The sequence below is a fragment of the Cervus canadensis genome, chromosome 28 (genome assembly GCF_019320065.1).
Source record: "Cervus canadensis isolate Bull #8, Minnesota chromosome 28, ASM1932006v1, whole genome shotgun sequence".
NCBI classification, from domain to species: Eukaryota; Metazoa; Chordata; class Mammalia; order Artiodactyla; family Cervidae; genus Cervus; species Cervus canadensis.
The window spans coordinates 42,939,299-42,965,345 of record NC_057413.1 but is presented as its reverse complement, the minus strand read 5'-3'; the positions used below and the strand labels follow the sequence as shown (position 1 = coordinate 42,965,345).

Sequence of the window (26,047 nt, the reverse complement as noted above, 5' to 3'; positions counted from 1 at the left end):
CACCCACAGCCATGAAGAACGCCACATTCCAGATCACCCCAGATGTGATCAAAGAGAGTGAGAACATACAGCTGGGCCAGGATCTGAAGCTGTCATGCCACGTGGATGCCGTGCCCCAGGAGAAGGTGACCTACCAGTGGTTCAAGAACGGCAAGCCAGCACGCATGTCCAAGAGGCTGCTGGTGACTCGCAATGACCCCGAGTTGCCTGCCGTCACCAGCAGCCTAGAGCTCATTGACCTGCACTTCAGTGACTACGGAACCTACCTCTGCGTGGCTTCCTTCCCGGGGGCACCTGTGCCCGACCTGAGTGTCGAGGTCAACATCTCCTCTGAGACAGGTGGGCACCCGGAGCTGGGGGGAAACAGGGAGGATGGAAGGGGCTGGAGAGCCCCACAGAGGGGAGGCGGGCAGCAGCTTGAGAAAGGGAGGCCACAGTGAGGAGGATACCATTTGTTCATGCTGCATGCATTTGTTAAACATGTGTTATATGCCAGGCACTGTGCTAGGCACTGCAGTAAAGTGGTGGGCAAAACAGGTTCTGCCCTCACTGGACTTACTAGCAAATGTGTTTCAGGTCATCCCACAAATAAAGATATCACTGCAAACTGTGATGCATGAGAATCAGGGAAGAGTTTCCTAAGATAGCTTTGATCTAGATCTGAGGGAGGGGCAGGATTTTAGTAGGCACAAGAGAGCAAGAGAGGTGGAAGAGAAAGGCAGGCCAAGGAATCAGCATGTGCAAAGGCACGGATGCAGGAAAGTCCATGAACCGTTTGGAGCCCGGAAAGGAGAGTGTGGCTGGGAGAATGGAAGGAGATGAGAGTGGAGAGGTTGGCAGGGGCCAGATTTTGCAGAGAATTTGGGTCTTTATACCAATAATGAAAAAAAAATAGTGATAATGAAATAATAGCCAACATTTAGTGAGTGTTCACTGTGTGTTCTGATGATTTTGTATTTATCTCATCCATGTTTACGATTTACTGTGTGGGGTAGATGTTTCATCTTCAGGTTTTAGAGATGAAGAAACTTGGGCTCAGAGAGGTTAACCCATCAACAGGTGGTGGAGCTGGGATTCAAACCCAGGCAGCCTGACTGCAGATCTTGCCTTCAGCCACCCCTGAAAGGTTTACACTTGGAAAAAGAGTTTGGAGGGAGTGACTCTGGACAACGTCTCTGGAATCTCATCTCCAGCCCCCACTACCTTGCATTGAGTTGCTGGCTGACTTTGGCTAAACCTCTTTGACTGTCTGGGCCTCAGTCTCTCCTCTATGAGACACTGGACCAGATGGCCTTGGAGGCCCTTCCCATCCTGATATCTGAACAGGGAGGAGCCAGGTGAAGCTGGAGGTGTCAGGAAAGGCTTCTAGAAGGAGACAGACCTGAGCTGGGCTTTGGGAGTGAACTAGGCCCCACAGATTCCACAAATCCATTTCTTAAATCCTGAGCCATGTCCTGGGTGAGGCGCTGGGGAACCCAGCTATGAACACCACAGCCCCATTCTCAGAGCTCACTGCCTAGCCAGGGAGATAGACCTGCTGTGGAGGTGTCAGGCAAGGTGCAGGAAAAGGAAGAACAAACCTTAGATAAGACTTAGGAGCTAAACGTGGGGTCTGCAGAGCATCCTAGGGACATGAGAGGAGGACCAGGCTGCCCGGGGTCATCAGGAGAGACTTCTTAGAGGAGCCAAGTTCCATGTGAGCATTTGCCAGGTGTAGGGGACAAGCCCAGCAGAGGAGGGACAGGGAGCCCCCAAGATACATGAGACTTGCTATATCCAGGAAGTATGTTCCTTACAAGTGGATCCCACAGCTAGGACTCAGGATGGGAAAGGGAAGATGAGGCTGAGGGTTGACAGAGATAAGAGCATGAGGGCCTTGTTTCAGAGCCAAGGAGTTTGAGTTTTAACCTGAGGGCAGGATGGCCTCAAAAAGGGGGGACAAGCCCTTTAGCTTGTGGGGCATAGCAGGGTTGGGAGCTGGGATGTTTTAGAAACAGGGAAATCAATGAGGGTACAGGGCCATTTCCTTCGCTTGGCTTATAAGCTTGATGCCTAGGGCATGGAAGCTTTTTAAGAACCTGTGGAAATGGAGTAGAATTGGAAAAATAAATTAATTGGCTCCAAAATACAAAAAGAAAACTACCAAATTGAAGTCAATAAATGAATAAATGTTTACAGAGTACAAATTATGCCAACTAGATAACTGGACCTCAACTTGCCTTGTAGAGTTATTTACAATTTATATTTAATGTGGACATTTTAATTTGTTTGATGTGATATGAGATGGGACTCATGGAAGTCTTTTTTTTAAAAATTGGAGCATAACTGCTTTACAATGTTGTGTTAGTTTTTGCTGCATAGCAAAGTGAATCAGCTATGTGTATACAAATATCCTCTCTCTGGAAGTCTTTAAAAGACTCTTCATTTGGGCAAGGTGTTGTGTTGGATTAGGTTTGGCTGTGAATGACAGAAAAACCCTAAATAATAGTGGCTTTAAATGAGCTGTATGTGTATTTTTTCTTCTTGTAAAAGTGAGCAGTCCAGGCTGGAATAGTAGCTCTGCTCCATCAAGTCCTCAGAGCCCCAGGCTGCATCTCCTGTTGCTATTCTGTTCTCCTTAGCATGTGCCGCCTCGTCCACAATGGCAGTGCCAGCTGCAGCCATCACTCTGCATTCCAGCCTGCAGGAAGGAGGAAGAGAGGCACAGCCTCTCCCTTTAAAGACCCCACCCACTTGGCCAGAATTTAGTCACATGACCACAGCCAGCCATAAGGCAGTCTTCATTCTGGCTGTGTGCCCTGCAAAAGCCCAGATAGTCTATCACTTTGGAAGGAAGGGTGAGGATGCTGGGGAACCGACTACGAATCTGTGATAACACTCCAGAAAGAGAAGATGGAAGCATTCACTATAGCAGGGAGGGTGGGCTGGAGAGAGGGGATTAAGGAAGAAGCTATTCAGCAGAACTATTTAAAAAGTGGAACCCCCCCCCGCCCCGTCCCCCAAATAAATGAATAAAAGATGGAATCCCCCAAACTTAGTAATGTTGGGGTTAGGGGATAAAAGGAATCGGCCTGGACGACTTCAGTACTCTTTCTGAATTGGGAGACCTTGAGAGGTAGAGGCCCAGGAAGTGGAGAGGGTTTGGGGGAGAGTTCTACTTTGGAGAAACTGCAGGATCTGTGGGCTCTCTGGGAAGGGAAAGGGAGGTTTGAACGTGCGGGGAGGGAAGCGGACGCCCCAGAGCAGCAGTCCGGGTTGGGGTGGGATCGGAGGAAGCTCTAACCTGGCTCCTACCTCTCCCCGGCCCCGCAGTGCCGCCCACCATCAGCGTGCCCAAGGGCAGGGCCATGGTGACTGTGCGCGAGGGCTCACCAGCTGAGCTGCAGTGCGAAGTGCGAGGCAAGCCGCGGCCGCCTGTGCTGTGGTCCCGCGTGGACAAGGAGGCCGCGTTGCTGCCGTCGGGGCTGCCCCTGGAGGAGACCTCGGATGGGAAGCTGCGGTTGGAGCGCGTGAGCCGCGACATGAGTGGGACCTACCGCTGCCAGACAGCTCGCTATAATGGCTTCAACGTGCGCCCGCGCGAGGCCCAGGTGCAGCTGAACGTCCAGTGTGAGTCCCACCGCCCCACCCAGACTACCGTCCGAGCTGTCCCTCCGGGTCTCCAGGCAGGCCTGGCCCCTCTTCACCCCTTCACCCCCACCCTCCACGTCCGACCAAACCCCTTCGCCTACTGCTGGTACCCCAACCCCTGCTTGACCCCCGTGCTGTAGGATATGGAGGCCCATGACCCTTGTGGCATTTGCACCCCGTCTTCATTCCCAGGAGCACAGTGAGCAAAGAACTGATTTTGACAAGTGGAAATGAGAGTTTAAAGGAGGAAGGACCTTCAAGGGAACACACTGCCTCAGTGTGATACGAGAGTTAACCTGTGCTGTGTGCTTAGTCGCTCAGTCGTGTCTGACTCTTTGCGACCCCATGGACCGTAGCCCGCCAGGCTCCTCTGCCCATAGGGATTCTCCAGGCAGGAATACTGGAGTGGGTTGCCACATCCTTCTCCCGGGGAGCTTCCCAACCCAGGGATCGAACCCAGGTCTCCTGTATCGCAGACGGATTCTTTATTCTCCAAGCCACCAGGGAAGCCCGAGAGTTAACCTGCCATGTGTCAGGCACTGTTCTGAGTATTTTGATGAACTAACTCATCTAGTCCTTCACAGCTCTGTGTATAGATTCTATTATTCACCCATTTTTACAAATAGGGAAACTGGGTCACACAGACATTAAGAAACTTTCCTAAGATCTCACAGCTATTTAGAGGCCGAGCTGGGCTTTGAACCTAAGTCATCTTGCTCCAGGGACCATGCTCTAAACCCTGACGTTGTGTTGCTTTTCATCACACGGGGTGAGGGGACCATTTGAAGCACAAATAGAGGCCCCCTCTGGGAAGCTCGGCTGGAAGTTACGGCGGGGAGGGGTAGGCATCTGCAGGTCGGGAGGTGTGGCTGTTGGGTACGCTGTGTGTGTCCGCCCTGAGACCCTTCCAGGCTGGGGGGGGCGCGGGCGTAGGGGCGAATGCGTCGCCTCCCCGTGGGGCAGCTCCTCAGACCCGACCCGGTGGGGAGAGGCCCCGCTGACCGCCGCCCCCGCCCCCAGTCCCGCCAGAGGTGGAGCCCGGCTCCCAGGACGTGCGCCAGGCGCTGGGCCGGCCGGTGCTCCTGCGCTGCTCGCTGCTTCGAGGCAGCCCCCAGCGCATCGCCTCGGCTGTGTGGCGCTTCAAGGGGCAGCTGCTGCCTCCGCCGCCTGCAGTCCCCGTCGCCGCCGAGGCCCCCGACCACTCCGAGCTACGCCTCGACGCCGTCACCCGCGAGAGCAGTGGCAGCTACGAGTGCAGCGTCTCCAACGACGTGGGCTCGGCCGCCTGCTTGTTCCAGGTCTCGGGTGAGCGTCCCGGCGGCCCCGCCCACCCGGGCCCAGCCCCCGCCCAATTACAGCCACCGCCCAACTACGGCCCCGCCCACTCCCGGCCTGGAGCCCCTCCCCTTCCGCCCACGTGCTCCCGGTTTAGGGCCCTGCCTTGCCAGGACCCGCCCATGCCAGGTGTAGTCTCCGCGCAGGCCTCTCAGATCTACCTGGGACCTCCTCTCACAGCCCTTCCCACTCCACACGTCCACTCTAGGTCTAGGCCTTCCCGTTTCACGCCCCATTCAGACCTGGCCTCTGATAGCCCCACCCCTCAAGCCTTCACCAGGCCTAGGCTTCGCGCCTCCAGAGCCTTTGGGTACTAGCTCTTACCGGTTCTCACCACGCTCACGCCCAGCCTGTATGAGGCATAGGCTTCGCCCATTCCAGCTCTCTGCTTACAGTTGTTCGTGTAGCCGGCAGCGTGGTCTTTCCAGCTGGTCCACAAAGTTCAGACTCACCTGCTCAAGCCCTGGGTGCCGCCCCCTCTCAGCCATCACTGTTCAAGCCCCTCTTCCTTTGTCCTTGGCCCCCGAAGCTGCAAATAGGGAATCTTTTCCTGACTGCAGGCCATAGCTTGGGGGGAAGGGAGAAGACCCATCGTTCTTCCCGCCCCCCCGACCCTGACAGCTTCTCTGGAACATGGAGGGTGGCACTGGGCCAGCCAGCACACAGTTCCTGAACTGTCTAGAGATTCCGGCTCCTTGGCGCCCAGAAATCCCTTTCAGTCCCATGTCTTCAAGTCATTCAAGAGGGCACTTTGGGGCTGCAGCTGGGCAGAAAGGGGTGGAGGTTGTGGTGAGAGCAGAGGGTAAAGGAAAGGAGCTGATGGGATTGCCGATCCACCCCATGTCCACCTCCTGTGGGGAAAGCCAGCTCCCTGTCAGAAGCAGCGCCCCGAGGAGAGCCCGGATGTTCCTGTCCCCCATTTTACCGCACCCTGGCTCTCCCCACACCCCTGACTGGCCTGGTATCCCTTTAGCTTTTTTCTGGATCTCCTCACTCAACAGAGGGGGCTAGGACCGCAGGTCACCGGCTGCCTCCCCAGTCCGTCCCCACCCCGCCCAGCCCTGCCAGCCAGAGGCCCCTGTGACATTTCCCACCTCCTCCCCTCTCCCCTGTTCTCCCACACTTCCCCTGTCTCCCCACCTCTTGGTCTCTCTCTGTCTCTTTTCCCTTCCTTCTGCCTCAAAATCCTTGACCCCTCTTGGTGTCTTCTCTAACATCCCTTCTCTGTGTCTCCCATGTTTCTCTTTTCGGGCCTTTCCTTGGCCTTTCTGCTCCATCCTTACCAACACCACCTCTTGGATTCCCAACCCCCCTTTCCTCCATCTGCCACCTTCCCTTCACCCTCATTCTCCCCAATCTCCTCTTCTCCCACCGCCTCCTCTCCTCACAATATTCCTTGTTTTTGTCTCCCCCCATCCCGCTCTCTGTTCCGCCCATCCTCTTCTGTCTCCCTCTCCCATGCCTCCTCTCTCTGTGTCTCTCCCCACCCCCCACCCTTCATGGCCCCGTGCCCCGCTCCCCACCCTCTCAGCCAAAGCCTACAGCCCGGAGTTTTACTTCGACACCCCCAACCCCACCCGCAGCCACAAGCTGTCCAAGAACTACTCCTACGTGCTGCAGTGGACCCAGAGGGAGCCTGACGCTGTCGACCCCGTGCTCAACTACAGACTCAGTGTCCGCCAGGTGGGCCGAGGGGGACAGGGGCCCAGGTGCAGGCTGGCCCTGGGAGTGCTTGTCAAGCCAGGGCAGGGGGTTGAAGATAACATTGACCCTCTTATAGAGGGCTCTTCTGAGCCAGAGCCACAGTGTTCTGGACACAGCAGCAGGAACTGGGAGGCTCTGGGGACCTATCCCCGCTGAACCCATGCTCTGCGCACAGCCCTGGGAATTAGGCAGGAGTCTTCTGGGTTCATGCGGGGGAAGGGAGCAGAGTCATTTCTGCTCACAAAACACAGAATCTGCTCTTACATCAGAAGCTTAAAGCAGGAGCTTAAGTCTCACCCACAGGGTCTCTAGGATGCAGGGCCAGAGCCACCCTGCTGGTCTCTTGTCCAGTCTCATTCCACGTGGTTCCGCCCAGCTATGGGGTCGTTGGGTGGAGGGTAAGCGTGTGACCCCAGGGCAGACTGCCTAAGGTAAACATCCGTTCTGTCTTAATTTGGGGAGGCTGCATCTGTTTGGGTTCAGTTTCTTCATTTGTAAAATGGGGGTGGTTATAATATTCCCCCTGATAGGGCCATTATATTGAGGATTAAACAAGTTAATAATCACATCACATTTGGAGCAGTGCCTAGCACACATTAATTGTTCAGTACTTGTTCATGTGTGTGCTCAGTTGTGTCTGACTCTTTTGCGACCCCGTGGACTGTAGCCCACCAGGCTCCTCCATCCATGGGATTCTCCAGGCAAGAATACTGGAGTGGGTTGACATTTCTTCCTCCTGACCCAGGGATCGAACATCTCTTACATCTCCTGCATTGGCAGGTGGATTCTTTACCATTGCCCCAAGACAGCCCGGGAGGGGGGACATGGAAGGGGTGATCGCTCTGTCTTACAGATGAGGAAACTGAGGGCCTGGCTTGCTAGTTCTTTGCTCTTTCTGCTCCTTGATGCTGCCCCCGCAGAGTCACACCAGGGTCTGGGCAGGTGCTCAGGTGGAGGGCATGGCCTGTTGGGCATCTGGGACTCCCTGTATCTACAGTGAATCAGCACAACGCCCTGGTGAAGGCCATCCCGGTGCGGCGTGTGGAGAAGGGGCAGCTGCTGGAGTACATCCTGACCGACCTCCGAGTGCCCCACAGCTACGAGGTCCGCCTCACGCCCTACACCACTTTTGGGGCTGGAGATATGGCCTCCCGCATCATCCACTACACGGAGCGTAGGTGGTGGTGGCGGCGGCGGTGGGCTAGGTGGGCCCATCTCATGCTCAGGGGACCCCTCCATATTTCCCGCATGGTTCCTGAGCTTGGGGTTCCCCAACCTGCAGTGTCCTACTCTGTTACTGCAGGCCAGGTGCCTCTGGCCCCCAGTTCTGCTCCGGGGACCCTGTTTCCTGGTCCTAAGCCCAGGCACCCTCTGCACAGCCCCACACCTTGGTTCTGACTTGGTTTTCCTGCTTGCTTTCTCAGCCATCAGCTCTCCCAGTTTGTCAGGTGAGATACCCCTGCCTACTTCTCCTTACCGTTAGGGTCACAAAAGTTCCCCTGGCGGGGAGGAAGGGACCCCCAAGAGATACCCAGAGAGAAAATAGTGTGGAGGCCCACCATTGGCAGGAGAAGCAGGAGGGAGCAGGGCTGGGCTTGGAGATACTTGCATGCGGGCTTTATTCTGGGGCTTAAAGGCTTGAAGGGAGGGTGGAGTCAAGAGGACATCTCTAACTCAGGGTCTTTTGTCCTCACTTAGCACCGTTCACTGTCCCCAGAAGAAAAATGGAAAGATCAGGTTAATCCACCTTCTCTGTTCCCTGGGTCAGGGGTCCTTAATCTGAGATCCATGGACTGACTGCCCCCCAAATGATCAGGGTGGGCCCATGAAACTGGAACCTGGAAGGGCATACAAGCACTTCTTTATTTTCCCTAACTTCTCACAGTAATTTAACATCCCCTTCAATGATGCATGTAGGAATATGGTGTAATCATTACCTGACTGACTTTGTCACCAGTGGAAATCCAGTGTTTTTACATCACCTAAAAGTTGTTGCAGCTATCTGTAAACATCATTTCCATTCATTAGTATTTCAAAACTTCAGTACTTAGACCTAACACTAGATCTTGTGATTTAGTTAGATAATAGAGAAGCCCAATTATTATTATATCACGTATTTGTTTTTTGATGACTGTATTTCAGCATAATATGATTTCCTTTGTAACCCTATGCTTTTCATTTTATGCACCTAAATAATCTGCGACGGGGTCCTTAACTTCATTAGACGTCAGAGGGTTTGTGGCACCAAAAAGGTTAAGAAGTCCTGTTCCGGGAACAGATGTGTCAGGGGCCCTGTTGCCTGGTTTCTGGAGCCTTGGGATCCTGGGCCCACTACTTGGATGTTTGGGAGCTGCCTTGGGGGTGACCAGGAAGTTAAAACTGCATGAGGGAACCCAAGCAGGCTTACCCTCTTTGTCTTACTCCCTCCCCAACCCTGCCCTGACTGCAGACAACACCTGCCACTTTGAGGATGAGAAGATCTGTGGCTACACCCAGGACCTGACAGACAATTTTGACTGGACCCGGCAGAATGCCCTCACCCAGAACCCCAAGCGCTCCCCCAACACTGGTCCCCCCACTGACATAAGTGGCACCCCTGAGGGTGAGGAGATGGCCTGCTGCTCGGAATGGAGAACTGCTTCAGGGAGGGGTCTAGCGCCGAGGAGCCCCAGTCTGAGGGGAGACACAGTTCTGCCCTCAGGGAGCCCCATTCTGAGGGGAGACACAGCCCTGCCTCAGGGAGCCCCAGTCTGAGGGGAGACATACCCCTGCCTCAAGGAGCCCCAGTCTGAGGGGAGACACAGTTCTGCCCTGAGGGAGCCCCAGTCTGAGGGGAGACACGGCCCTGCCTCAGGGAGCCCCAGTCTGAGGGGAGACACGGCCCTGTCCTCAGGGAGCCCCAGTCTGAGGGGAGACACGGCCCTGCCTCAGGGAGCCCCAGTCTGAGGGGAGACCGGCCGGCCTAGGGAGCCCCAGTTGAGGGGAGACACGGCCCTGCCTCAGGGAGCCCCAGTCTGAGGGGAGACACCCCTGTCCTCAGGAGCCCCAGTCTGAGGGGAGACGTCCCCGCTAGCGGGCCCCAGTCTAGGAGACACGCCGCGCTAGGGAGCCCCAGTCTGGAGGGAAGAACCGGCCCCGCCTCAGGAGCCCCAGGCTGGAGGGGAGAACGCCCGGGCCTCAGGGAAGCCCCAGTCGAGTGGAGACACGGCCGCCCTAGGGGATCCAGTCTGAGGGGAACCACGGCCCCGCCTCAGGGAGCCCCAGTCTGAGGGGAGACACGGCCCCGCCTCAGGGAGCCCCAGTCTGAGGGGAGACACGGCCCCGCCTCAGGGAGCCCCAGTCTGAGGGGAGACACGGCCCCGCCTCAGGGAGCCCCAGTCTGAGGGGAGACACGGCCCCGCCTCAGAGAGGCCCAGTCTGAGGGGAGACACGGCCCTGCCTCAGGGAGCCCCAGTCTGAGGAGAGACACAGCCCTGCCTCAGGGAGCCCCAGTCTGAGGGGAGACACAGCCCTGACCTGCTAGAGAATTAGGGAGAGGAGAAGCTGCCACGGAGCTAAGAACTCACAAGTGCTGGCCCAGACTCCTGTGCTGTGAGGCAGGGAGGACAGATTGGGGTGGTGTGAGGCACCTGGGATTCAGATAGCTGATACAAGGGCAGAAAAGGAGTCAGGTGGAAAGAGGGCTGGGAAGGCTGAGGAGGAGAGTGTTGGCACATCACCTTCTCTGCAGGCTACTACATGTTCATTGAGACGTCAAGGCCCCGGGAGCTGGGGGACCGTGCGAGGTTGGTGAGTCCCCTGTACAACGCCAGCGCCAAGTTCTACTGTGTCTCCTTCTTCTATCACATGTACGGAAAGCACATCGGTGAGTCGAAGGACCAGGGAGCCTGCCCGATGAGTGCTGCTGCTGGGAGGGGGCAGGCGGCCACAGGAAACTGGGGGCTGGTCTGCCTGAGGCCTGGGCTTCCCCACTCGGCCAGATCACAGGGAGTGTGATTGTACAGAGCGTGAGCAGAATCTGGGCAAGAGGGAGGTCCAGAGAGCCAGCGTGTTTGAGGTCTTGAGATGATCAAGGCTTCCTGAGTCTGCAAAGAAAATGGCTTCAGCAGGATGAGGTGGAAGTCTTAGAGGGGACGGGGAAGTCAGCTAAGAGCCTGCATGTATTGAATGCCTGCCAGGTGACTTTCTGGATGCTCTTTATCTGTGGTCTCATTAACACTCACAGCCACCAAGTGAGTGAGGTATCACCATATAAACCAGAGAGGTTAAGCATATGCCCAAAATCACACAACAGCCCAATTCTGCTGACTCTCCCAAGCCCTAAACACAGGGTTGGAAAAGAGCTGTTTTGTGAGCAGCGAGAGGAAGTCCTACTTCCTACACACAACCGTGAACCCAAGGAGTGTGCCCTTTGGGAGGAGATGGCTCTGGTAGGGCGTCACATTAGTCAGTGAACTTGTCAGCTCAGCCATCACTTCCAGATGTCCTGCTCTGTGCCTGGCTTCAGGTGCTTCAGAGAACAGGATGGACAGATTCCTTATCCTCTTGGCACCTCCAGTCAAGTGGGAGAGACAGATGTTAAATAACTAACTGCGCCAGGTAGAATTTAGCGACCACCATGATGTGTGTCTGCAACAGCAGGACAGGGGTCGAGACAGCTAATAACAGGGAGACTTGACTGACTGTGGGGACCTGATTATGGAAGACTGCTGAGGAAGTGACAATTTTAATTTTAATATTGTTTGTCTACATATTTACGGGAAAGGTAATGTCTTTTGCACAAGTCAGAAGGTACAAAAGGTATATAATGAGAGTCCCCCTTCTATCCCAGTCCTCCTGCCACCTAGAGTGCCTCTCCAGAGGCAATCAAGGTACTAGATTGGGGGGGGGGGACGCAGCACACTTCAGAAATGCTTTATGTGTATAGAAGCCAGTACACGTGTATCCTGTTTCCCCACATTTTATATACGGTGTCTGTGCCTTGCTTTTCCCTCAAAACTGTACCTCTTGACGATCATGCCTTAAGAGGTCACAGAAATCTTCACTGTTCTTCTTGGCCACACAGCAGAGGAAGTGACTTTAACCAAGTGTAGACCTAAAGGCTCATTGTGAAGTGTCCACAGCTGGACCAATGGGTCAGGCTAAACTGATGAACTAGAATGAGGTGGGGATGGGACCTTCTGCATCCGCTGGAGTCCTCCAGGCTGTCTGCACAAGCCAGTTCACTCGTGACTGGGTCTGGATTTTGTGAGAAGCTTCCTGTGAGATAGGTGGGGGTGGGGATGAATGGGACCATGCTGCCCAGCTAGAGTAACCAGTTCAAACCAATCCTGGTTTGCCCCAGCCTTTCCCACCTTTAGCACTAGAAGTCCCACCTCCCAGGCAATCCAGAACAGGTGGTCATTTTGTGCTCAGCTCAGGAGGAGCACGGGGGACCCAGCTGGCAAGAAGAGCATGTTGGATACAGTAAGGCCCTGGGAGATTAAGCTTTAAGAGCTGGGATGCCTGGGTGCCTGGGAGCAGAGGAAGCCCTGAGGGAGCTGTCTGTGTTCCAGAGCTTGCTAGGTGTCTCCCAGTAGGTGGGACAAACACCAATCATTGAAAATTTCTGGGAGGCAGACCTGAATTCCACCTCTGGAAGATGCTATAAGCACCGGATCTGCCCAGCAAAGGAGTCGGCTGTTCTGTCCCTGAGTAGGAGGACACAGCAGGGGTGCTGTGGAGGGGACCCCTGTGCCGGGTAATGTTACTCCCCTGCTCAGCCCTCTTCTCTCACTGTCTTCTCCAGGCCTCCCAGACCTGGTCCACCCCTGCCTGCTTCTCTGATCTCATTTTCTGCTGGTCTCCCGTGACTCCGCTCAGCTCAAGCACACTGATCTTGCTTTTCTTTATACATTTGAGGCAGGTTTCTTCGTGCCTTACAGGGCTTTACTTGTGATGTTCCCCCTGACCTGGAATGTTCTCCCGCCTCATTCTGGTCTCCATGGAGAGGTCCCTGACAGCCCCACAGAAGACACTTCTCCATCCCTTTCCTGCATTATGTTCTTTATTGTGCTTACCACCCAAAGAGCGTAAGCTCCAGGAGGCAGCGTTCCTTGTCTTATTCATGGATGTGTCCCTGGTGTCTAGAACAGAGCCTGCTCAATTAGGTGAATGAATGAATGAAAGGGAGGTAGTGGAGGCTGGACTTGATGACCCCTGAGGTAACTTCTAACTCTGGGATGCTATGAAAGTCCCTTTTCAGTCCTGATGACATAGAGAGGTGTTCACTGAGCATTCAGATATTGAAAGCAGATAGTAGTTTGATGGGGGCTTTCCCTCTGGAGTCAAATGAGAGAAGGTGAGAATCCCAGTAACTACCACTCCGCAGAGCGGGGAGTGCTCTGGGCAAGGGGAGCTGCAGTTGAAGGTCTCAGAGTTCACAGGAAGCACAGAGGGCTCCCACCTCCCGCCTGGGAAGACTTCCTGGAGGAGGTGATGTTTCAGAGAGACCCTGAAGCACAAAAAGGACCTGGTCAGGGGAACATAGTAGGTGAGGGCATCTCAAGCAGTGGGAGCAGCTCAGGCAAAACCCAGGGTCTGCAAAGCTGGACTATGTCCAGGCTGCAGCTTGTAGCTCAGTTCAGCTCCGGAGGTGACAAAGAAGAACATAGTGAGCAGGGCTCTGGCTGACCCTGTGAAAGGCTGTCAGGAAGAGGGGAGATCTTGGAGCTGGTGAAATGACCAGGAAAAGGGGCAGAGCTTCAGTTTTGGTTTGAACAGTGAAAAGGTGGGGTTCTCCCATTTGAGTCCTTGGGACAGGGTGGTGGAGGAGGAAGGAAAGGTTTGAAGATTGAGGCTAGACCCTGGGGATTTGGGGATTGGGATACGGGAAAAATCTCCAAGAAGGGGGAAGAGAGGGAGGTCCCTTTGGGTGCTGGTGAGAAGCCCGAAAGGCACTGGGGCCTGGGTCCTGCCTATGTCAGTGTGGCACCTCCTGGCCCTCTGGGTGCTGGCTGCAGCCCTCTGAGGGCCCCGTCTGCTGGCAGGGGTCCCCACCGGCCTCGGATCTTTGGTGTGTTCCTCCCCCAGGCCCGGGCCTGCTGCTGGGGAGGGGTGGGCATTTCCTGCTGTCCTGATCCCTCCTCTCCCTGCCCCTCCCACCCCACCTGGCAGCTCCAGGCACCAGCTGTCCCCAGACCTTGTGTCTTGCTGGCTCTCCTTGGCCCAAGCCAACTCCTTTGCTCTCGGGCAGGTAACATTTGGTGGCCCTCCCCCACCGGGGGGTCTGTCTATCTGGTGTCACAGATGGTGTGGCATTGTCTGTGGGCAGTGCCATGAAAATGCCAGGCACCAGGTGCCACCTAAGATTGATTCCCCTTCCCTCTGAGCCAGGTCTTCATGTCACAGGGGCTTTGAGATAGGCTGGCAATGCCAGTGAAGAGGGATGCCCTTGCCTAGGTGCTCCTCCTCAAGGCTGCATCTACTTCTCCTTTTCCATCGCCTGTCAGCACCTCCGCAATTCTAGGCCCCTGGGTCTGTGGGCAGAGGGGCTTAGCACCACCTAGGTTAATACCTTCAAATTTTCACATTTTACCACAGCTATGTAGCACATACACTAATATCTTTCTTTAAGTCACCTTCTTTTTTCTCAGCTTTGTCCTAAGCATCAATATTAGAGAAGTTGTGGGTTTGAAGGACTCACTTTATTCACCTCTTAAAACATAAGTATTAGATTTTTATTGAGGTATAATTGACATTATATTAGTTCCAGATGTACAACATAATGATTTGACATTTGTGTATATTGCAAAATAATTGCTACAATAAGTCTAGTTAATATCCATCACCAGAATTTTTTTTTCCTTACGATGAGAACTTTTAAGATCTACTCTCTTGGAAACTTTCAAATATGCAATACAGTATTAGTAACTGTAGTCAGCATTACATTACATCCCCAGGACTTATTTTATAATTGGAAGTTCAACCCTTTTTAGTTTCTTCATCCATTTCACCTACCCGCCACCCTCCAAGTATTAAATTTTTAAACTTGGTTCCTGTACCTTCAGGGGACTTCCCTGGTGGTGCTAGTGGTAAAGAACCCACCTGGTAAAGAGATGTGGGTTCAATCCCTGGGTTGGGAAGATCCCCTGGAGAAGGTAATGGCAACCCACTCCAGTATTCTTTCCTGGAGAATCCCCACAGACAGAGGAGCCTGCCAGGCTACAGTCCATGGAGTTGCAAAGAGTCAGACATGACTGAAGCGACTCAGCACAGCATAATGACTGGTGTCTGCCATTATATGGACAGAGGAGTCCTTGGGGTTGCAAAGAGTCAAGACACAAGGGAAGCAACTTAGCACACACTTATTTCCAGAAATCGTTGCAGTAGCATCGTGTATCACCAAGTGTGTGCACTATGTGCTTTGGGAATCTTGCTTTGTGTTCAGACTTGGGCCCCAGTATCCTAGGACAACTCTCCTGCCTAGAAGAGGAAGGGTGGGGGTGTGTTCCAGGGTGGGGGGAATTACTGATTAGGAAGGAAGGGAAGACATGAAAGAAACTTTGCAAATTGTCCTGATGAATGGAAGCCCTGCTGCTGTCTTCTCTCTTTCCCACTCTGAGGTCCCCTCTGGGTTAACAGGATGCTGACCAGTCTGCCGTGGGGAGAAGGTCCCATCTGGTGGGGGCAGTGCTTCGCGCCCTGGTAGGGAGTCGAGGGTGGTGAATGGGGAAAGGTGAGTGGCCCCTCACTGCCGCCTCTCCTCACACAGGCTCCCTCAACCTCCTGGTGCGGTCCCGGAACAAAGGGGCCCTGGACACGCACGCTTGGTCCCTCAGCGGCAATAAGGGCAACGTGTGGCAGCAGGCACATGTGCCCATCAACCCGAGTGGGCCCTTCCAGGTGAGTCCCCCGGCCCGCCTCTCCTTAGAGCGCTCCCGGCCTGGGGCTGCTCCCGGGAGCTGAGGAGGAAAGCATGCAGGGATGGGGGGACCTTCCTGGGAGACGGAGGGTAAAGGCTGGGAGCAGAACCTCCCTCAGCACGCTCCCTGCTCTCTGATCCCACCCCAGATTATTTTTGAGGGTGTCCGAGGCTCGGGCTACCTGGGGGATATCGCCATAGATGACGTCACCCTGAAGAAGGGGGAGTGTCCCAGGAAGCAGATGGATCCCAATAAAGGTGCAGGGCAGAAAGTGGGTGGGGTGTGCCTGTGTCAGGGGAGGTGTTGTTGGGGTCAGAATTGGGGTTCCGAGTGGCGGGGTGATGGGGTGCATGTGTTGGTAGCTGTGGAAAAAGGTGCCGGTGTGTTGGGTACTCACCTCGGGCCCCACCCTGGCTCAGGCTGTGGGCTGCATGGACAATGAGACGACCAGACCCTCCGGTGAGCTAAGTTTACAGTAGCAGTGTCTGTGTCTGGGAACATCTGTGTATGTGTGTGTGTCCAAGTGTGAAACCTGTACCCCTTCCCACATTGGGGGCCAGGTGTTTGCGATAATATCAGCTGGAGGTTACCAAGTAATTACCACATACCAGGCAAGGTACAGACACATGTATATGTATAGTCTCATTCATTCCTCACCACAGTCCTCCGGAGTGGCTCTTCTTCCACTCACTTTATTTTTATTTTATTTTTACTTTATTTATTTTTATCATTCCCCATTTTCTTTTCTCTTTCTTTTTTGGCCACACCACAAGGCATGTGGGATCCCTAGTTTCCCAACCAGGGATCGAAGCCCTGCCTCCTGCAGTGGAAGTGTGGAGTCTGACCCGCTGGGTGACCAGGAAAGTTCCCTGTTAGACTCATTTTATAGATGAGGAAGCTGAGGTCCCTGAGGTCGAATGAGTTGCTCTGTGTCTTCCTTAGTGAGCCACAGGCCAGGATTTGGACCCCGCAGGCAGAGTTAACCCCCACCTCACGTCTTGCGAGTGTGTCTGTGTGCAGAGTGGGGGCAGAGGAACGACCCTCGCGTGGCCCGCCTGCCCGTCCGCCCCTCCCTGGCCGTGCCGAGCTGACCGGAGCCCCGGCCTGTGTCCCTTCTCTCTCCCGTCACAGTGGTGGTGATGCCGGGCAGTGCAGCCCCCCGCCAGCCCCTCCCGCAGCTCTGGGGGCCTGTGGCCGCCTTCCTCCTGGCGTTGCAGAGATGATGAGAGCTGCGTGGCGCCCCCACCCCGCCCCCCCGGCACACCAAAGTGTCCGCATCGTACCAAAGACTGACCCCACGCCAGCCGGGGTGCCCAGGGGCAGGGCCGCCCGCCAGGGAGGGGGCCGGCGCCGGCCGCGAGGAGCAGAGAACAAGGACAAAGGCCCAGCACTGAGACCCCGGAGACAGTTGTTCGACACACACACACACCCACACTCACACACACACAGATCTATTAAAGCACAAGTTTCTATCCAACCTGCCAGCACCTTCTTTACTGCAGAGACAGGGGACTCGCCTGAATGGCATCCGCCACCCCAGGGACCTTGGCGCCATGTGGTCCTTGTCGGGGCTGCAGCCTCGGTGTGTTTCTGCCCTTCCCCTGGCCCCGACTCAAGGCTCAGCTCAGCCCAGTGGCTTCCTTCCCCAGCAGGAGCCAGAAGGGAAGCGGGCATAGGAGCTCTGCCCTGGGCGGGACTCTGGGACTCCTTGGGACGGAGGAGCCTGGGATCGAGGGGCCACGAGGAACTCTGTGAGCTGTGTGGAAGGCACTAGCTGCACGGAACTCGGTTCCCAGAGTGAAGGCCAGACGCCGGAGAGCCCAGGTCACCCCCAGCGCCCCACTCACTCCTGGGGTGTCCTATCTGTGCCCCCCTCCCCCGCCACCACCACTGTGCCCCCTTTAAAGGGAGCCAGTGCAGGGTCTTGGGCCTGGGCAGTCTGAAGACCGACCCCTCCCCACCATCCCCTCCCACTGCACCCCCCACAAGCAGCTGGCTTCCTGAGAGCACAGCCCCCACCCTGGTCACGGGCCTAAGTTCAGCCCCCGACCCCTGTCCCCGCTGCTTCCCCAGGAGCCAAGGGAGGGGTGGTGGCCAAGCCATTTTCTGGGGTGAGGTTTGACTTTGAGAGGAGCAGAGGAGAAGTCCTGCCTTTATGATTTCATGCCCGCATGTCGGGCGCTGATTTTAGGGGTAGAGTGAATCTTCTGTTTCTTATATCTCTGCCATGAAGGGGTGCTCTGGGCGGGGTGTGGGGGGGCTGCCCTGTTCTCCTCCACCACAAAGCAGGGTCTGCTTGTCTCTTCCTTCTCCACCCAGGGTCAGTGAAGGAGAGGGGTTTGTCGATGGCCTGAGGGGACAGTTGCTGGTCACCATATTCCCTGGGAGCTGACGCTCATGCCCCCCAGCTGAAAAGAGGCTCCATGCCCTTGGTCTTGAGTTGGAGGACTGAGATGGGCATGAGGGGACCTAGACCTCCCCCTCACCGTCACCCCTGAGCCCCCCTCCCAGCTGTCCATGGGACAGAAGAGGCTCAGCCCTTTCCAGGGTGGATTGTTATGCATGTGTGCATGTGGCTGTGTGTGTGTGTGTGTGTGTGTGTGTGTACTGTGAGCACGTGTGGGCATCTGTTGTCTGTGTACCATTGTGGTGGGTACATCTCTGGCAGGAGTGTGTGCAAATATACATCTATGTGTGCAATTATCTGTACGTGAGGCTGGGTCTCACCCCCCTCTGTGAGTGCCTGCAGATGTCAGCACATTCGTCTTTATGAATGAATGATGTGGAGCATTGGCCAAGAATGCCACTTCAGCCCTATTGCGTAGTCTAGAGCGCCCTGCCGCCACCTGAAGTTCTACCTTTTATCCCCGATGGGAGACGAAGCTTACAGATGACCCTATGGAAATGAAGGCCGCTTTGGTGGAGGTGTCACAGGGCTCCTCCTGGAGCTTTTGTTGGGAACAGCTGCAGACGAGAGGCAGGCGCTGTGATGCCAGGAGGCAGGCAGGAAACCAAAGCAAACGTGCCCATCTCTGCTTTGCCAGGCCTGAGTTATCATCATCACCAACAGCAGGTGGGTGGCCAGGCCAGGGCTGGAGCGGGGCCTCCTGATAGCCGACCAGCACGGCCGCCTTCCCGGCCCCGCCAAGGCCTGTCCTAGATGAGTGTCTCCGGTTCCCAGAGCTTGCTTTCATCGCGTCTGTGGGTGTTGTTCCTTAATTGTCCCATCTGTGGAGGGTCTGCTGCCCCAACTAGACTGTGAGCTCCTCTGAGCCTTCCAACCCTCCCCCGACCCATCCCCACCTCATAACCAGCACAAGTGGGCCTGTTACAGAAATCTCTCCGTCGGCTTTGCCCAGCGGGATGGATTATAGAAATCAGTGGTTCCAGGCCTGGCTGCAGAAGAGAGTCATCAGAGGGTCTTTTAGGAATTGCCAACGCTCAGGGCCCCCTCCAGAGATGCCAGTTTAACTGGACTGGAGTGCAGCCTGGCATCAGGAATGTTTAAAAGCTCCTCAGGAGAACCTGAGAGTGGGAACCACTGACCTGTCACCTGCCAGGTGCCTCCTCCGTGCCCTGGCTGGGTGGGTGCTGCACATTCAGAGCACCTCCTCCCTGGGGTTCCGTGGTGCCCTGTGTCTACTGCCCTCGGATGGCCTTTGAATACATCTGTTCCCGGCTCTGACTGCTCCGTGATGGGGAGCCAGTCTCCCTCGCTCACCTCCACATCTGTAGAGCTGAATACGGAAAAGGGACTTGGCATATGTCAGCTGAGCTGAACCTCCCACTCATGGCCCCCGAGTTCCGGCCTGTTTGGAGAGAGGGGACAGTTGGGTCACACGGACAGAGTGCAGGGTGGGGCAGAAACGGGGAACCGCCAGAGGGAGGTGGAGGTGGCCCGTGGGAGCCCTGATTGGAGGCTGGTCTGACCGGGGCTCAAAGAGCGCCCGATGGGGCCGCTGAGGTCCTTGGTCGCTGCGTGTGTCTGCGTCTCCTAGCAGATCTGTAGGGGATGCGGGTGTTCGTGTGTGCTGACGTGAGCAGTGTGTGATGTGTGCGCCTAGGAGAGTGCTGGCCTCTGTGCATGGGTGTGTGTGCGTGTGCGTGTGTATGAGGGGTCTGCAAGGAGTGAGTGTCAGCGTGTGTCCCTGGGGAACTGTGAGTCAGCACCTCTGCGTCAGTGTCACCTCTGTCCCGTGTGTCGTCGTGTGCCAGTGAGTGTCAGCATCCGTGTGTTGGTAGGTGGCCCACGAGGACCCCCAGCCTGGGGGGAGACCAGACTGGCTGGATCCAGTGCATCTCCCCAGTGGCAGTCTCGCCCTCTGGGTCAGGGTGGCTGAGGCGTTTTGTGGCCTTAAAATGGGGAGTCCAGGGTCCATCCTCAGGGTGTTGGGGTCCTTCAGCCCTGTCCCCTCCAGGTTGGTGTCTGGGGGACAGAGGGACTCCTGGGGCCAGGTGCGGCCTCGGTGGGAGAGAGGGAGTCTCAGCTTGGCTGTTCTGCCCCTGGGACGACAGACGGCCTCCCGGGGCTCAGAGCTAAGCCTGCTGACCGAGCCCCCTTCTCCTGGGACACGCCTTCCGCCTCTGCCCTCTCTGGGACTCCTCTTTCTCATTCCCTTTCCCTGTGCTCAGTGAAAGCCCCCGGCTCAGGCGTCAGTGCTGGGAAGGGCCACTGGGGTCCAGACTCCTCACGGGGTGAATGAGAGTGAAGCAGGGAAGCGGGGGGGGTCTTGGCCCAGCTCACACAGCCGGCTGAGGTGGAGCCAGCCTTGGAAGCCAGGCTCCGCAGCCCTGGGGTGTCACACCTGTGGCCACTGCCCGGCCAGGCAGCCAGGAGGAGCTTGGTCAGACAGCCCTGTCTCCAGGGGCTGCTGCGGATGTTACGGCTGTTCCCGGGCCCTGCCCTGGGAGCGGGACTGCCTCCCTGCCCTCATTCTGGCCTCACGTCCCAGGCCACAGCCTCTCCCGCCCCAGGTCAGGCCTGGGTGCCACACGGAGGCTGCCACCACCCCCAGCCCACACTGGCTACAGCTGCTGCCCGCCCCCAGCCCCCCCCCCCCAGGGCTCCCCCATGAAAGGGGCTCTGTCTCCCTTCCCCTCTGTCTTCACATGAACCTGGGCTGGGAATGCAGGTCAGTGGGTCCTGGCATCCTCGTCCTGTTGACTTTCGCCCTAAGGATCAGGGGAGCCTGGGCGAGCAGGGATAACCCTTGTGTTTTCTTCTCTGGACAGCTCAAAGGGGAGAGCGGCTATTTCCAGGGCCTGTCTTCAGGAACGGGATGGCTGTACCTGCCCTGGAGAGTCGCCACTTGCCGAGTTTCTGGGTGCAGGGAAGCCCCCGTCAATTCCCAAGGCAGGCTCGGGGCTGCTCTGTGTGTACCCCCACAAGAGGATGTGTGTGTGCGTGTGAGAGACAGGGTGTGCAAGAGTGTGTGTATGTGTGAGGGTGTATGTTGGGGCAGAAGGATCCCACTTATCCTGGGGATCCCTTGACCCTTAGAGCTGGAAGGGACCTTAGGAGCCACTTAATCCAGTGCCCCCACTGAACACGTGAGAAAGCTGAGGTCCAGAAAGATGGCCCTTGCCCCCCCACCCGACCCCCTCTCCTCCTGTCTCCTGCCTTCATTTCCAAGGGGCCCCCCTGGGAATGCCCTGCCTCCTGGCACGCGCACCCCACCCCCCCCCCCCGCCCCAGCCACCCACGTAATCATCATCTCAGTCCTACTCTGCTGGCCCTTCTGCCCTGGTGGCCTCTGAGCATCCTTCCTCTCCCAGGGCAGGCAGCTCACCGAGGCCTTTATCCCCAACCCAGGAGAAAGCGCAGGGAAGGAGGGGACTGCCCCAGCCCTGAGGCCTCAGAGACTCAGGAGAAAGCCAGCCCCTCTCTGCCCGGGCCCACCCCACCACCACGGTAAAAGCACAACTGGAGACCCTCATTCACGGGTGGAACGGACCGGGGTTGTTTCAGTCACACGACCCCGTCCTCACCCCTCTGCCTTGCTCTCTGTCTCCACCCCAGCCTCTGCCCCCATTTTGTTCCCTGTTCACCCCATTCCCCACCCCCCCCACCCCCCCAAATGTAACCTCTAGTTGCGGACGCGGTTGTTTCAATTAATAAAGCTGCAGTGTTCTAGCATCTGGGGTCAGGCTGTGTGTGTTGGTGGCAGGTGAGCCAGGCCTGGAGCGGGTGTGGGTGGGAGGCCTGGGGTCCCGCTCAGGCCCCTTCTTCCCTTTGGCACCTGATTTCATGGATCCTGTTCTGTGGTCTGGACAGTGGGGGCCTGCTCCTTGGTCTCTAGTCCAATTAACTCGGGTGCCCTTGTTCATTAGTTCCTTCCACAAATGCTAGCTAAATGCTGCTTTTGTGGGCGCTTCTGTTCAGTGGGGGAGATGGACACTAGGCTCATAATTAAATACACTGGAAAATGTATCCTTGTGAACACAATTAGTGCTGTGACGGAAACTGATGCTGTGGATAAAAGGTAAGAGGGGGGTGTTATTTGGGTTGGGGCTTCAGAGAAGACTTCTCTGCAGAAGAGACACTTAGAAGACACCTAAAGAAGAATAGAAGTTTGCGTTTGGGGACAGAGAGAATCTTCCAAGCAAAGGAAACAGAATATGCGCAGGCCAGGAGGGGTGAGAAAACTTAGACTCAGAACTTGCTTTGTGGTCCAGTGGTTGAGAGTCCTCCTGCCAGTTCAGGGGACACAGATTTGATCCCTGGTCTGGGAACTAAGATCCCACATGCCGCAGGGCAGCTGAGCCTGCGAGCCACAACTCCTGGAGCCTGTGTGCCCTGTAACAGGAGGAGACACCACAGTGAGAAGCCCGAGCATCGCGAGGAAGGGTGGCCTCCGCTCGCTGCAACTGGAGAAAGCCTGCGCTCAGCAACAAAGACCCAGCACAGCCAAAAAAAACCAAACTTAGAAGGGTCAAGGAAGGGGAAGGAAGCCAAAGAGAAATAAAGTTGCCCCACTGCCTGTACCAACTGTACCAGCCGCCCTTTCTCTGCCTGGCACCCAACCCCCCGACCCCTCCTATAGGCTCCTTCTCCCCCACCCCCAGTCTCTGTGTTCCTGTCCTGCCCCAAAGCCCCACTCTGCACTCTAACTGGGACTGCCTCCCTTATTCACCGCCAGTTAACTGCCTCGTCCCTCAAATAATTTTGTGCCAACCTTTCCTTTTTTTCAGGCTTCCCTTGTGGCTCAGCTGGTAAAAAATCTGCCTGCAATGTGGGAGACCTGGGTTCGATTCCTGGGTTGGGAAGATCCCCTGGAGAAGGGAAAGGCTACCCACTCCAGTATTCTGGCCTGGAGAATTCCAAGGATGGTATAGTACCTGGAGTCGCCAAGAGTCAGACACGACTGAGGGACTTTCACTTCACTTCCTTTTTTCCAGACCTCTCAGAATCCTAAAAATTCTATGCTTTCCTTGAGAGAAACAGGCTTGCCAAGATCATGGGGGCAGGCAGGGACGAGGAAAATTCACTCTCCTGTGAAGGTTTGTGAAGCGACCCCAAATCAAGGGCACATGTGTCATGAGATGACATACTAGGAGATCAGGCCAATGACAAGAAGAGAGGTGATCATGTTACTTGGTAGTAACAGGCAGATGGAGCAGAGAGATTCATTTCCATGTTTCAGATGGGGAAACAGGCTCCGAAAAGTGACAAGATGGTGGCTCCATGTCCCAGCCTTATCAGCTCACACCTTGGGTAACTTCTTGCTGCCACGCCTGGGATTTCTCTTCCAGAGCTTGGAGGCCAGCACTGCTTGGGGTTGGCTCATTGGGTACAAAGAAGAGAGACTCCCTGAAGCCCGTTCACGTTCAGGAGCATTACTGTGAGGCTCTGTGCAGTGAAGGGGACAGACGCGCTCAGAAAGCTGAACACAAGAGCTGTTAGAGGGGTGGATTTCTTCAACCAGATGGGTATTCTGAATTCACGGTAGTTTTGGGAGATTATATGCTCCTCACCTGGCATGGTAAGTGGAATTGAAAGCAACAGTGCTAGGCACTCAGTCGTGCCCGACCCTTTCTGACCCCATGGACTGTAGCCCACCAAGCTCCTCTGTCCATGAGATCCTCCAGGCAAGAGTACTGGAGTGGGTTGCCATTCCCTTCTCCAGGGGATCTTCCCAACCCAGGGATCAAACCTGGATCTCCTGCATTGCAGGCAGATTCTTTGTCATCAGAGCCACTAGGGAATGGCTGCAAATACTTTGTTGTCCTACCTACTGGGAAGGGGACCCCAGCTCCCTTCCCCTCAAATGTGGGTTGGCGTTAGTGCCTTGCGTTGCCCATAGAATGTGCCACTCTCCTGGCAGCATCAGCTCAGGACTTCTGGAATGTTCTCTTTGGGAGCCCTGAACCAACTCCCGGGAGACTGACACTCCGGAGGGACTGAGTGAGGAGCAGCAGTCAACCATCTCAGACCAGTCGAGACATCCAGCCATCTCCTGCAGAGCACTCGGCATGAGAGTGAAGCTACCTTGGACCTTCCAGACCAGCCCGTCCACAAACTGAATACCTCTGTCGATGCCACAGGGATCAGCAGAATGTGGCCCAGCCCCAGCTTGCCCAGATTCCTGACCCACGGAGTCATGGGGTAGAATAAAATAAAATAACTGTTGTTTTAAGACTCTGAGGTTGCTTTTCGTCTGGAACCGCCATCTTCCAGTAATTCGCCAAAAAGACCAACACAAAGGGAAAGAGGAGGGGCACCGGCTACATGTTCTCTAGGCCTTTTAGAAAACATGGAGTTGTTCCTTTGGCCACATACATGCTAATCTACAAGAAGGGTGATATTGTAGATATCAAGGGAATGGGTACTGTTCAAAAAGGAATGCCCCACAAATGTTACCATGGCAAAACTGGGAGAGTCTACAATGTTACCCAGCATGCTGTTGGCATCATTGTAAACAAACAAGGGCAAGATTCTTGCCAAGAGAATTAATGTGCGTATCGAGCATATTAAGCACTCTAAGAGCTGAGATAGCTTCCTAAAACGTGTGAAAGAAAATGATCAGAAAAAGAAGGAAGCCAAAGAGAAAGGGACTTGGGTTCAGCTGAAGCGCCAGCCTGCTCCACCCAGAGAAGCACACTTTGTGAGGACCAATGGAAAGGAACCTGAACTGTTGGAACCCATTCCCTATGAATTCATGGCCTGAAGGGTGTAAAAATAAAGACCTGGGCAGTACAAATGTTTCTCTTAATTGAGTAGAGATGTTGTGTCCAAATTCAGTGGGGGATGTCTTTTCAAATTTAGTGTTTTTTCTTCCTTAAAGATGTAAGATAGTTTGTTGTTCAGTATGCTCCATTTTTTAAATAAATTGACAGATATTATTTATAAAGTAAAAAAAAAAAAAAAAAAGACTGAGGTTGGGGTGGTTTGTTCGAACAGAAATCGAAAATCACCCTGGCGTGACTCTGCCACTTCCCAGCATCTGCATCTTTTTACCCACACGGCTCTGTCCTGACTCATAGTGTCGACTCCTTCATGACTTCTGCTTTGCAGGTATGGCGACCTCTCCAGCTCTAAGTCTCCTTCACCACCTTCCAGGGACAGCTCCCAGCCTTCACGGACTCAGCTTCTCTAGAGAAAGAGCCCACTGGACTGGCTCCTTGTTTTGTGCCCAGTTGTACTTACCTCACTGGACAACCTCCTGCTTGGTTGCCCTTGGGTGAAGTGCACCCCTGGTCTAATCAGCTGGATTGGAGGAAGGGGCCATGACTATTAAAAAACGTGGCCGCTTGGGGGCTGTGGTGGACCCACTTCAGAGGGCAGGGAGCTGGCAGGCACCACGAACATATTTCGTGATTCTTCCCTCTTTCACTTCTCCTCTAAGGACAGCCTGTTCCCAGGGGCACAGTTGTGAAGTGTGTGCACCATGAAGTTGATGCCATCCAAGTGCAGATCTCAATGCCGGTTGTACAAGTGGGTCAGGTAACTGAGATAACAACAGATAACCCAGGAACGGAGGCTTAGGTTACGCACTTCCAGTGGCTCAGATATTTCTCTTCTTAAGTATTTATTTACTTGGCTGCACCCACCAGGTCTTAGCTATAGCATGAGGGATCTTAGTTTCCTGACTAGGGATCGAACCCAAACCCCCTGCAATTGGAAGCGTGGAGTCTTTGTCACTGGACTACCAGGGAAGTCCCTCAGATATTTTTATTTCCCTGTTTATTTTCCTGTTTACAGATGACAAAACTGAGGTTCATCAAGGTGCTATGGTTACCCAAATTCATATAGTTACAATGGGGAAGAACCTGGAGATGAATCTAGACTTTTTACTTTGGGTGCAGTGTCTGTTCATGTCAGCCAGATCCTCTCCATCTCTTCCTCCCCTTTGGGATCACTCTGCTTACTCTCAGCTCATCCCCAGGAGCTAGGAGAAGCAGGGCCCTTTTCCTGTGTGGCCCTCCACTTCAGATGGAAATTGTCCCTGGGCCTGATTTTCTATTTCTAGCTGCCT

The 26,047-nt window shown here is 55.1% G+C and overlaps 1 protein-coding gene and 1 pseudogene across 3 annotated transcripts in view; both read left to right on the top strand.

Moving 5' to 3' along the window:
- Positions 1 to 17,049, top strand: part of MDGA1 (MAM domain containing glycosylphosphatidylinositol anchor 1) — a 58,702-nt gene extending 41,653 nt beyond the window's left edge. Inside the window, exons 7-18 of one of the 3 annotated variants that reach the window (XM_043450335.1) lie at positions 10 to 339; positions 3,313 to 3,609; positions 4,651 to 4,935; positions 6,497 to 6,648; position 7,073; positions 7,667 to 7,843; positions 8,094 to 8,117; positions 9,119 to 9,271; positions 10,400 to 10,534; positions 15,422 to 15,552; positions 15,721 to 15,829; positions 16,704 to 17,049. In XM_043450335.1, coding sequence (XP_043306270.1) covers positions 10 to 339; positions 3,313 to 3,609; positions 4,651 to 4,935; positions 6,497 to 6,648; position 7,073; positions 7,667 to 7,843; positions 8,094 to 8,117; positions 9,119 to 9,271; positions 10,400 to 10,534; positions 15,422 to 15,552; positions 15,721 to 15,829; positions 16,704 to 16,795 — 1,886 coding nt within the window. In that variant the 3' untranslated portion in view covers positions 16,796 to 17,049. Of the gene's footprint in view, positions 1 to 9; positions 340 to 3,312; positions 3,610 to 4,650; positions 4,936 to 6,496; positions 6,649 to 7,072; positions 7,074 to 7,666; positions 7,844 to 8,093; positions 8,118 to 9,118; positions 9,272 to 10,399; positions 10,535 to 12,288; positions 12,410 to 15,421; positions 15,553 to 15,720; positions 15,830 to 16,703 lie in introns of those variants that run through there. The other 2 variants (XR_006266126.1, XM_043450334.1) reach the window with 2 other exon arrangements.
- A 7,203-nt stretch (positions 17,050 to 24,252) lies between these two features.
- LOC122429293 lies at positions 24,253 to 24,768 on the top strand (annotated as a pseudogene).
- Positions 24,769 to 26,047: the final 1,279 nt, after the last annotated feature.